Raw genomic sequence first — 12270 nt, 5'->3', positions numbered from 1 at the left:
GTTCAGGGAACTATCAGGCTGCAAGGGCTAGAACCTAGATTGGGTATACATGCAAGGCAAGTGGCTTACCTGCTGTACTATCATTCAACCTCGATTCCCACCAGCCCCCTTTTTTGGCAATACTGGGGATAAAACCCAAGGCCTGACATAAATAGAGCAAGAGGTCTGCCACTACGCTATACCCTCTAAAGACTCAATCTATTTCAGGCAAATAAATAAACAGGGCAAATACAATGATAAGCTAAAATTGTTGAGGAAACTGGGGAGAAGCATTTAAAGGCTAGAGGGCATGCTTAACATGTGAGAGCCCTGTTTTTTATTTATTTATTTTATTTTTTTATTTTTGGGCCACACCCGGCAATGCTCAGGGGTTACTCCTGGCTATCTGCTCAGTAATCGCTCCTGGCAGGCACGGGGGACCATATGGGATGCCGGGATTCGAACCAACCACCTTAGGTTGTGCTATCTCTTTGGCTCCAAGAGCCCTGGGTTTGACCTCTAAAACTTCATGGTCTCCCAAGCTGGGAGTAGTTCTGGAGAACTACCAGGTATAGCCCAAAAACCTAAACAAAGGTTGTTCTGAAGGAGTAAATGCAAAAGTGACAAGCAGAATGATACATGGCATATTTTTTTTTTTTTTTGAGGGAAGGAGTCTTGGCCACACCCAAACTAAGGATTTACTCCTGATTTTGTGCGCAGGGATCACTCTTGATGATGGTCAGGGGACCATTTGTGTTCCTGGATATTGAACCTGGGTCAGCTGCATGGAAAGCAAGTGCCTTCCATGCGATACTAACTTTCTGGTCTGATACATGGCTTATTTGAGAGATTTTTATCTTTTTTTTTTAGAGGGTAACATCCAGCAGTGCTCTGGGGCTGTTACTGGCTCTGTACTTAGTAGTGATCCTTTATGCCATAGTATGGTGTTCAGAGAGTCAAATACAAAACCAAAGATTGAAGAGGAAGTCACATGTAAGGTAAGTATCTCCTATCCTATTTCATTAGTCCTTAAGAGATAGAAAGAATTTAAAAATGTAGAGTGGGGCCGGCGAGATAGCATGGAGGTAAGGTGTTTGCTTTGCATGCAGAAGGTCGGTGGTTCAAATCCCGGCATCCCATGTGGTCCCCCAAGCCTGCCAGGAGCGATTTCTGAGCATAGAGCCAGGAGTAAGTCCTGAGTGCTACTGGGTGTGAACCAAAAAAAAAAAAAAAATGTAGAGAGTATGAAGAACCTGAAGGCAATTATTTAGGAAATACTAAGTTAAAAAATAATTAGGACAGGGGCCAGAAAGATAGCTTAGCAGGCTGGAGCACATACGTTGCATGTAGGGGGCCTGGGTCCAATTCCAAACAACTCATGGTTTCCAGAGCACTAAGCCAGGAATAGCACACATAAACTCCCTGTGTGGCTCCAAAACAAACAAGAAGGTAGGAAACAAAATTATGTTAACATAGCAACTATGAATATACTACATGAAAAAATAATAAATATTAGGGAGTGAGCCATTAGTATCACTCAGTAGAAGAACGTGTGGTTCCAAAGACCTTGAGTTTGTTCCTGGCACCAAGATAAAAAAAAAATTAGTGTTTCAATGAGAAATTCTTCTTATTGAATGTTTTTCTTTTTTCTTTTTTTTTTTTTTTTTTGGTTTTTGGGTCCCACCCAGTGACGCTCAGGGGTTCCTCCTGGCTATGCACTCAGAAATCACTCCTGGCTTGGGTGGGGCTGTATGGGATGCCGGGGGATCGAACTCCGGTTCATCCTAGGTTAGTTCGGGCAAGGCCAATGCCTTACCGCTTACGCCACCACCCCGGCCCCTGAATGTTTTTCTGGCACATTTCTCTTATCATTATTTGCTGAGGCTATAAGAATAAAGGGAGGGCGAATTGTCCATTATACTCTCCCATAAGTTTGCAGACTCTGCAAAACCAAGAGCTTTTGTTATGGCTACATTTCTCTTCAGAAAATGAACAGGACTTAGGCTTTTTACTAGTTAACACATATTTTTCCCCAGCACGTAGTTGAGAAGAATTAAAAGGGCAAAGGCTATAAACATTTTAATAGTTATCAGGTGGGGTCAAAGCTTCTAATCCCAAATTAAGAGTATCTGGACTCCACAGGCCTGTAATTAAGCTAGCAGGTGGAGTACTATAAAGTGCACTGTATGAAGCACTTACTTGCTGAGCTGGTAATCGGTGCCTTTGATAAACCTGAGCTTCTCCAAGGGTACACCTATGCTCTCCAGCATTGCCTTAATCACATTCTCATAGTAGTTGGTTCGGAGTTCTAGAAGTTCCCATGGGGCTTTCATGTTATCCAGGTAGGCATGAAGGTCCGCAAACAGAATGGTTACCTGATAAGATAATTCACCAAAATGAAAATTTGACCCTGTACTTTCACCACCCTGTTGCCTATTCATTCATTCATTTATGTATTTATGATTTATTTATTTATGGCTTTTGGGTTACACCAAACTGTGATTAGGGTTTATTCCTGGCTCTGTGCTCAGGAGTCTTTCCTATAAAGCTGGTGGGGGGTGTTGAAGGGATCATATGTGGTGCTGGGGATAGAACCAGGGTCAACTGAACAAAAGGCAGGCACCTTAACCCTTGTCCTATCTTTTTAGCTCCAGTTTACATCCAGTTCTTACCTCACATCCTGCTTTCAGGAAGTCTGCAATCTTGGACATAGGCACAAAGTAAGCCACATGAGGCTTGCCTGTGGTTGCTGTTCCCCAGTAAATTTTTAGTTCTCGTTCCTTCAGTATCTCTTTCAGCTTCTCTTCTCCTAGAACCTCCTGTTGGGAAAGTAGAAAAGCTGGTTCAATGCCAATGTTTCACCTTGCTCATTGTTGTCCCTGTGACAAGGAAAACAAAGGTGCCAGTCTCTGGGGGGCAGGCTCAGAATCAGCAGGGAGATCTCACGGTGCTCAATGCTGAGCATGAGCCAGCCTAAGCTGGCAGAGCTGCTTGCACACCAGTGAAATGATGCTGTTGGAAAGAGTCAGGTCCTGAACTGCAGCTTCACTTCCAACTACTCTAAGTCACATTCCTTCCTTTGTTTTGGGGCCATGCCCAGTGAGACTCAGGGTACTCCCTGTATAGTGCTCAGGGTCACTTCCAGTGGTGCTTCGGATCAAACCCAGGACTCTTGCTCCAGCCCTTTGATCCATCTCCTCAGATACTCCTTCCTTCCACAGACAGCTTCTTAGGATAGTTGTCTCTTCCTGATTTCCACTCTGGATCTCTAATTCCAGTTTGAATTCCAAACTACTGAAAGTGTTCATGCTAAGATCACAGAAGACCTCTAGGTTGCTAAATTAAAAAAAAAAAACTTTTTGGTTTTGAAATACCTCTGGCTTCCTCTATTTTATTCTTAGTTTTCCTCCAATATCTTAGATAATGACACACAGGTTTCTTTATACCTATTCTTAATAATTCAATATTAACCATTCTTAGCAGTGCTTAGGAGTTACTTGACTCTGCACTCAGGAACAACTTCTCGCAGGCTTGAGGGGCCATATGGATATAGGGGATTGAACCAGGACTTGTCATGTGCAAGACAAATGCCTTACCTGTTTTGTGGGGCTTCTTTTTTAACTTTATATTCTCCTTTAGTTGCTTTGTGTTTGAGTTTAAAAATCCTAGATAGGGCCAGAGCCAAATAGCAGAGTGTGTAAGGCATTTGCCTTAGACACAACTAACCTAGATTCAACCCCCAGCATCCCATATGGTCCCCCAAGACTGCCAGGAGTAAGTTCTGAGCTCAAAGCAGGAAGAGGGGCCAGAGAGATAGCATGGAGGTAAGGAGTTTGCCTTGCAATGCACAAGGATGGTGGTTCAAATCCCGGCATCCAATTTGGTCCCCCGAGCCTGCCAGGAGCAATTTCTGAGTGTAGAGCCAGGAGTAACCCCTGAGTGATGCCGGGTGTGATCCAAAAAACAAAACAAAACAAAAAAGCAGGAAGAAAAAGCCTGAGTGCCACCAGGTGTGACCCAAAAACCAAACAAAACACGAAAACAAAAATCTCAAAATTCTGCTAAAGCCCGTATAGAGACCCATACACCTCGACCAATTCTTGGGGGGGAAGAAGACTCCCCAAGGGACTAGAGGGAGCGTAGTTACTGCTGGTGTGGTGACCAGGGGACCACGAGGTACCAGAGACTGAACCTGGTGTACCTGCATGTAAAGTATGTGCTTCAACTAGGCCCCTGACTCAGTTAATTTAATTTCAATATGTTAAAACAAACCAACAACAAAATAAAAATTCCTGCTCTCAACTAACTCCCCATCCATATGTTTCACTATGGTTGAATCTCTAGTTCTGTAAATGACACTGTTATTCATCAAATGGAGTAATTCACTCAGAACCAACTCTTAGAGCAGGGGTCTCAAACTCACGGCCGAGCCACAAACAGCCCTCTGTACAACATTTTGTGGCCCTGCCCTAGAGGAATCTTTTTTTGTTTTGTTTTGTTTTAGTTGTTTGGGTCACACCCCCCCAATGTTCAAGGCTTACTACTGACTTTACTCTCGAGGATCACCCCGACTTTGCCTCCTGCGGCCCCCAGGTAAATTGAGTTTGAGACCCCTATCTTAGAGTCTATTCTCTTCATCTTTCTACGGACATACTAGTTAGGTAACCAGGTCATAGCAGGATTATTCTAATAACTTAACAAGTCTTACACATCAACTTTTGCTCTCTCCAATCCAAGTCCTAGGGGCCAAAGACATAGCGGGCCACATATTGTATTTGTATCTGTTTTGTTTCTTCATTGCAAAATAAGATATATGCAGTGTGCATAAGAATTCGTTCATAAGTTTTGTTTTTACTATAGTCAGACCCTCCAATGATCTGAGGGACAGTGAACTGGCCCCCTGTTTAAAAAGTTTGAGGACCCCTGTTACGGTAACATTAAGGTACTTGTTCTTTACATAGCTGACCCGATTTAATTCCTAAAACCACTTGGTTTCCTAAGCAGCAACTGGTGTGGCCTGGCACCCATTCACATCAAACTAAGTTACATGGCAAAGATAACTGGGCCCAGAGGTCAGAGTGGCATGCTGTCTCTACCAGTAGTCTCAATACACACTTTGGGCAGATTCTTGATCTGGGGGTCCCAGAGCTGTTAGTTCCTTGAAGATACCAGAATCTTTCCTGATTGACTTTTGGACCCAGTTGTCCTTGACTTGTCTTTTGGGGTGAATGGTTGTTGGGTCACACCAGTTGGTTCACTCTAGCATCTCTGGACTATTCTGGAGCCTATCCTGATCTTCCTCCAACAAAAAGAACCAATAGGCCCAATGTGAGTCAAGCTACCAGAAATGTCTCTTGATGCATGTCCCTGACTTAGACTTCTGGTAACTTGGACTCTGACACTCAGTCTATGGGCTGTTCCTGACTTTAGTGCTTTCATCAGAAGCTGAGTCATATACCTGGATGAAATGAACACACTCTTTGATTGTATGAACTGAGTGCTACGCTCGGTGTGGATTGTATAAAATAAACAGCATTTAGAAAGGTATATAAAGGACATCATCTATAATAGTTAATGGCCTATATAAACCTGCTTAAGACCATTACCTTTCATACCATGAAGGCTTTCAACCCTTGCCCCACCTCTTTCTAGTCTCTTAAATCAAATTTCTTCTGAATCTAGTAGGAAAGGAAAGGAAAGAAATAAAGAAATAAATGTATGATGGGCCGGAGAGATAGTACAGCGGCGTTTGCCTTGCAAGCACCCGATCCAGGACCAAAGGTGGTTGGTTCGAATCCCGGTGTCCCATATGGTCCCCCGTGCCTGCCAGGAGCGATTTCTGAGCAGACAGCCAGGAGTAACCCCTGAGCACCGCCGGGTGTGGCCCAAAAAACCAAAAAAAAAAAAAAAAAAAAGTATGCAGTCATGTTGAATCCTCTAGCAGACTGCTTGCTATTTTGACTAATATACTGATTTATTTAGGATTTTGGCTTTGGTTACTTTGGTTATTTTGATTTTGGTTACTCCTGGCTTTGCATTCAGGAATTACTCCTGGTGGTGCACAGAGAACCATAAACAATTCCAGGGATGGAATCTGGGTTGGCCATATGCAAGGCAAAAACTTTACCTGCTGCATTATCACTCCAGTCCCTACTTTACTTATTTAAATCTGCATGTGGGGGCCGAAGAGATAGCACAGCGGTAAGGTGTTTGCCTTACATGCGGAAGGTTGCTGAGTCAAATCCTGGCATCCCATATGGTCCCCCGAGCCTGCGGGGGGGTGGGGGGGCGATTTCTGAGTGTAGAGCCAGGAATAACCCCTGAGCATTGCTGGGTGTGACCCAAAAACAAAAACAAACAAACAAACAAACAAACAAAAAACAAAAAAAAATCTGCATGTGTGGTGCTAAGGATTGAACTAAGTTTTATGTGTGCAAGGTAAGTGTTCTACTACTAAGCCAAATCCCTGCCACGTGTTTAAATAGTTCAATGACTTCATTTTGCCCTAAGATGATACTGGAAAAGTCCTAATAGAACAGTATGCCATGGATCAAGCAGATTTGGTTAGGATTTTATTTTGGGGGTGGTGATTGTGGCATTTGGCCCCAGATTTGGGTTTATTGTTTGTTTTGGGGTTGGGACCACACCCAGCACAGAAATTTCTCCTGGTTTTGTGCTCAGAAATCACTCCTGGCAGACTTGGAATGCTGAGGATTGAACCTGGAATGACCACAAGCAAGGCAAACACCCTAATTGCTGTGCTATCACTCCAACCCTTTAGTATATTTAAGCAAAGTGATGGCTAGAGGAGGCTGTCGGGAGTCATAATAGATAAAAAAAATTTTGATTGCATTGAATAAGCAATTAGTAGAACTTCTTAAATTTTGTGTTCCAAGCTGATCCTTCATCTGCTGGGTCCCAATCAAACACTTGCAAATTCTTGCCATTCAAGAAAATAACTTTTAAAATGAGTTGAGGGACCGGAATGATAGAACATCAGGTAGGGTTGGGTTTTTGCCTTGCACGCGGCCAACCTGGGTTTGATTCCCTGGCATCCCATGTGGTCCCCGAGCCTGAAAGGGGTGATTTCTGAGTGTAGAGTCAGGAGTATCTTCTGAGCACCACTAAGTGTAGCCCCAAACAAAAAATAAATAAAAATAGGGGCTGGAGAGATATCACAGCGGTAGGGCATTTGCTTTGCATGTAGCCGACCTAGGACAGGTGGTGGTTCAAATCCTGGCATCCCTTATGGTCTTCTGTGCCTGCCATGGACGATTTCTGAGGGCAGAACCAGAATTAACCCCTGAGTGCCACTGGGTGTGACTCCAAAACCAAAAATAAATAAATAAATAAAAATAAAAAAATAAAATGAACTAAGGGTCTGGAGAGATAGTACAGTGGCCAAGGTGCTTGCTTTACACACATCTGATGCTGCTTTGATCCCTGTGGTTCCTTGAGAAGCACTAAGAGGAATCCCTGAACTCAGCAGACATGGCCCAAAGAAAGAAAATAAGATCAGAATCAAACCCATTAGTTTTGTATATCCTTTATCTCTAAGAGCACTATTTTAAAGGGGAGAAACTAGGATACAAAAGGTCTGATTAAGAAGAAGCCATTAGGGGCCAGAGTGGTAGTGCAGCAGTAGGGCGTTTGCCTTGCAGGCAGCTGACCTTCCGATTCCCATATGGTCTCCCAGGCCAGGAGTAACCACTCCCCCAGCATCACCGGGTGTGGCCCCCAAACCAAAAATAAATAAATTAATTAAATAAATAAAAAGAAGGGTGGAGCGATAGTACAGTGGTAAAGTGTTTGCCTTGCACACAGCCAACAAAGGACAGACCCCAGTTCAAATCCCAGCATCCCATATTGTCCCCCGAGCCTGCCAGCAATGACTTCTGAGTACAGAGCCAGGAGTAACTCCTGAGCACCAACAGGTGTAACCCAAAAACTGGAAGAAAAAAAAAAAAGAAGCCATATAAGAATCTCATAAAATCAAGGCATTTTCTATTTTGGGGGGGGGTCACAATTGGTGGTGCTTAGTGTTCACTACTAGCTCTGCTCTCAGGGGTAATTCCTGGCAGGCTTGGGAGATTAATGGGGTGCCAAGGATAGAACCCAAGTCAGCTGTGTGCGAGGCAAAACCCAACCTGTTGAACTATTGCTCACATCTCACAGACATGCTCCTTACACAGCTTACTCCTGGATCTGCTCTCAGGGGTCACTCTTGGCAACCATATGTGGTACCAGGCACCAAATCCAGGTTGGTCACATACAAAGTAAACATCCTACCTGCTACACTATCTCCAATTCCTGGTTAAGATCAAACTCTAAGTAGAAATGACCCAAATGCTCATGATGAATGGACAAATTAGATGATAAATACTATTTGGTGAAAAAAGAAAAGTAGGGGTCCAAGCAGTAGTATAGCAGGTAGGGGCATCTGTATTGCACATGGCTGACCAGGGTTCGATCCCACCAAGAATGATTACTGATCTTAGAGACATGAGTAACCCCTGAACCCCTTGATTTGATCCCTAGTACCACATATGGTTGCCAAGAATGACCCCCTGAGCACAGAGCCAAAAATAAGCCCTGAGTACTACTAGGTATGACCCCAAAACAAACAACAACAAAAACTAGGAATAAAAGAGTTTTCCCATGTTGGAGAAAAGGGATGGACCATGATTTAAGTGGGTACAGGTATATTTTGGGGGGGAATGCAAATGTTCTAGTCTTGGTGACTATTCAAAACCCACTGATAGACCACAATGATAGCACGGTGGGTAGGGTGCTTGCTTTGTATGTGCTCAAAGCATGTTCGAATCCCATACCCTTTAGGGTCCCCAGAGCCCTGCCACAGATCTCTGAACAGAGCCAGGAGAAAGCCCTGGCCCCCAAACAAAACAAAACAAAACAAAACTCATTGAGCTGTATATATTATTGGGTTTTGGACCATACTTAGTGGTGCACAGGGGCCATTCCTGGCTCTGTGCTCAGGAAGAGATCTTGTCCCAAGGGAATTCATAGACAGTAGCAGGGACAGCTAGAACCCACATCAACTTCAATGCAAAGGCAAGAGCCTGACCCCTGAACTATACTTATTTTTAAAGGGTGAGCTTTACTGTGGCCAAACGAACCTATCTGCTCTTCAACTGCTCACACCAATTTAAAATACAGCCTTGCAAGGTGCTCATGATCTGACTCCTAGGTCTACCCCTGAAACAAGTTAGTCAACCGCATAGCACCACAGATGGTAGTAAATTCTAGAAAGAAACAGCAACAAAGATTCAGCAAGAGTCGAGGGAGGCAGGGAGAATTGTTATTTAAATATAATTATCAGGGTTCCCAATATTACTGGTCATTCAACAATGGTCCAAGGCATGAAGGGGGTCAAAGGAACGAGGAATACAAATATTAAATGCTTGATCTGCACTTGGTTCACTCTGTTCCTGCCAAATTAGCCTTCTCGGAACCCCGTCCTTGTTTTATTCTGGGTGAGCCGGATTCCTTTTATGAACTGCCTCTCCCCTTCCCAGCAACCCCCAAACCTTCCCCCTGCCCAGAGCGGGGACTTTGGGCGTGGAGAGGAATCCTCATCCGTCAAGGCACGCTTTTAGAGGTCACTGCTCCAGCCCAGTCCTCGAATTCCAACCCAAAGAAAGCTCCCTTGGACAGCACCTTCTAGGACTCGCTCCCATGGATTGAGGGGGCATTTTTAAAAGATTCCTCCAGACAAGCCGAGGGAATGCGGGGTTCTGAGGTGTCCCTAGGGCCCAGCACCTAGCCAGGCATATAATGGGAATATATATAATGTATAATATGTATATATAAATGGGAATATAGTGGGCATCTTGCTGCCTGGCCCAACGGCAAGTGCCCCAGTGACTCTGAGATACCCATCTCACAGCCTCCTTCAGAACTGCCCCAGCACCTAGTTCCCCCGGCGATACAAGCTTATAAGATTCGTTTTTAGGACTCAAGAAGATCATCATCATCATCATCAGATTGGAGGGGGGAGGCGGTACCGCACGACGACGCATTTCCACCTTCGAGGCCAGCCAAGCCAGGGCCCGACCTGTAAGTTCCGGGTGATCAGATGCAGCTTCTCTTCAGGACTCGGGGCATCCCCCATGGCTCTCAGATCGTCTCAGATCGCGCTCAGCTCAGCTCAGCTCACTCAGGTCCGGCGCCCACTGAGTCCTGGAGTCCTCAAGAAGCTGTCACGCGGACTCGGTGGGGTTGCGTCAGCTGGGCTCGACGCTCGGCTAGTTCCGCCTGAGCCTCTCTTCCGGGAGCCGAAGGTTCTGAACCAGGGCGAATCGGCGGAGCGCCGAGCGAATCGATGAGAGCGGCGGCGCCGCGCGGCGACCTGAATGGGAGGAAGCCCGCGGGGGGTAGAAGCGGGCGTGGCTAGAATTAGGGGCGGGGCCTCTTAGAGGGGCGTGGCGTTTTCCTGCCAGTCACCTCCTTGGGCCCGCCCCGTTGGACTCCACCCATTTGTGGGGCGTGGCGTTTCTCTGCCAATCACCGCCTTGGCCCCGCCCCTCGGCGCTCGCCCGCTCCCGCTTCCTCAGGGTGGGGGGGGGAGGAGACCGGGGAGGGGGCGATAAAATGGCGCCGGGGGCGGAGTGAGGCTGGCAGTCCGTCAGTCCGTCCGTCTGTCAGTCTGTCAGTCAGTCGTGCGCCCAGGCTTCGGCCCGGCTCCCGGAGGTGAAAAGAAGCGGGAGAGGGGAGCGAATCAGCGTTTCTGAGGTGGGAGGAGGGCGAGGGGTGCACCCTGTTGCTTCTCGGGGGAGGGTGGGGCGGCGCGCTCGCGGGGCTCCGGGGCCGGCTGGTCCTCTCGCTCGGGAGGTGATGGCGGCTGGCGAGAGGGCGGGAGGGAGGGGGAGTGCCCTCCCCTCCAGCTCGGCGGGCGCTCCGCTCCGCTCGGGCTCTGGCCCCTCACCCAGCCGCGGGAAACGGGCCCGTGGGGGCGGGGCGCGGCGTGCGGTGGGTGGGGGTTGCTCGGCCCTCTCCCCTCCCCCCACGTCCCACCGGAGACCCGGATGTTAGGGTCCCGGGAGGGGGCGGGGAGGGGAGCGGGAGGGCGGGGGGTCGCCCACGCTTCGCCCCTCGGTCCCCGCTCGAGCTCGGCCTGGAGGCGGGAGACGAGTCGAGTCGGGGCGTTCTGGAACGCGAGGAGGGGATTCTCTCCGCAGGCCCTTCCAAAGCCGCGGGGGTGGCTTATCGCAACCAACCTGGGTGCCAGACCCCCCCAAGTCTAGGGCAGCGCCTCCAGAGCCAAGATGGGATGGGATGGGATGGGATGGGGCGATAACCAGTCGCCCCAACTTTATCTATAATCTCCAGTGACCCGTGCCTTTGCGAGCTGGGTCCCAGACTCTCAGGATGGGCAGACCTTGTCTAAATGAGCAGGAACCCCTCTCTTTATTTACTTAGTTGTTTGTTTATTTTTACTTTTCCAAAGAGAGAAAGAAACCTGTTGCTGCTGAGTAACTATAACCTTTTGGTTTCTGGGCCCTGCAGGAGGAGAGTTCCTGGCCCCAGGAGCCACTAGTGAAATGGGGCTCAAAAGCTGAGCTTCCCCCCCCCACCCCCCACCCCCTTGGTGCCCTTTCTTCCCCAACAATGTTTCCTGGAGTCTCTCGATTTTTTTTTTACCGATGATTTCATTCCGTGTACTAGGATTCATCGCTTTCAAGGTGGTGCCCAAGTTACTAGGAGCTGCAAAGTCTCGCACCTTGGAGGCCAGGACTTTGGGGTACAGTGTTGTAGTGGAGGGAAGTTGGACATCAGAGGCCAGTGGGGGATGCCCGGTCCGTTGAAGATGGTTGTTTTGTCCTTGCTTGTAACAGATCCAGCTTGGCGATGCTCCGCTTTTACCTTGAAAGAGGCCCTGAGTTTGTATCTGGTTGTTGCAGTTTTAGTGGCCTGAGTAAAACAAGGCTTTGTGCTCTCGGGCAATGGGGGTTTCTTAGGCAGATTAAAAATAGAATGGGAACCAGTTTCTGAGGTTGCAACTGGGAGGTTAGAGAACAGTGCGAGGGGGCGATGAACTGAAGTGTGAAGGAGGGGGTGGACAGGTGAGAGCGACGTGGAAGGACAGAATAGGGTCACAGAAAGGATGGGGTGCAGAGGAACTCAAGACGAGTGGAGGGAAAGGGATCTTTCCTTAGAAATAGCGAGCCTCTGGCAGGAAAAACAGTGTAGGGGGTAAGGTTCTTGTCTTGTGTGCAGCCAGTGTTGCCTGGAGCCACCCCTCCCTTTGCCCCCCAGCACCACTGAGATCTC

General features: G+C 47.4%; 2 protein-coding genes across 2 annotated transcripts in view; one reads left to right on the top strand and one right to left on the bottom strand.

The window, feature by feature from the left end:
* YARS1 (tyrosyl-tRNA synthetase 1) overlaps window positions 1–10182 on the bottom strand; it is a 31371-nt gene extending 21189 nt beyond the window's left edge. Inside the window, exons 1-3 of the mRNA XM_049774788.1 lie at window positions 10055–10182; window positions 2652–2798; window positions 2179–2354 (exon numbers count right to left, since the gene is read on the bottom strand). Of these exons, the coding sequence (XP_049630745.1) occupies window positions 2179–2354; window positions 2652–2798; window positions 10055–10111 (380 nt within the window). The 5' untranslated portion in view covers window positions 10112–10182. The remainder of the gene's footprint in view (window positions 1–2178; window positions 2355–2651; window positions 2799–10054) is intronic.
* Window positions 10183–10684: 502 nt separating this feature from the next.
* Window positions 10685–12270, top strand: part of S100PBP (S100P binding protein) — a 56405-nt gene continuing 54819 nt past the window's right edge. Inside the window, exon 1 of the mRNA XM_049775190.1 lies at window positions 10685–10731. The gene's annotated coding sequence lies outside the window, so the exon portion shown is untranslated. The remainder of the gene's footprint in view (window positions 10732–12270) is intronic.

The sequence above is a fragment of the Suncus etruscus genome, chromosome 6 (genome assembly GCF_024139225.1).
Source record: "Suncus etruscus isolate mSunEtr1 chromosome 6, mSunEtr1.pri.cur, whole genome shotgun sequence".
NCBI classification, from domain to species: Eukaryota; Metazoa; Chordata; class Mammalia; order Eulipotyphla; family Soricidae; genus Suncus; species Suncus etruscus.
Note: the sequence above shows the minus strand (reverse complement) of the source record. Positions and strands in the feature narration are given on the sequence as shown.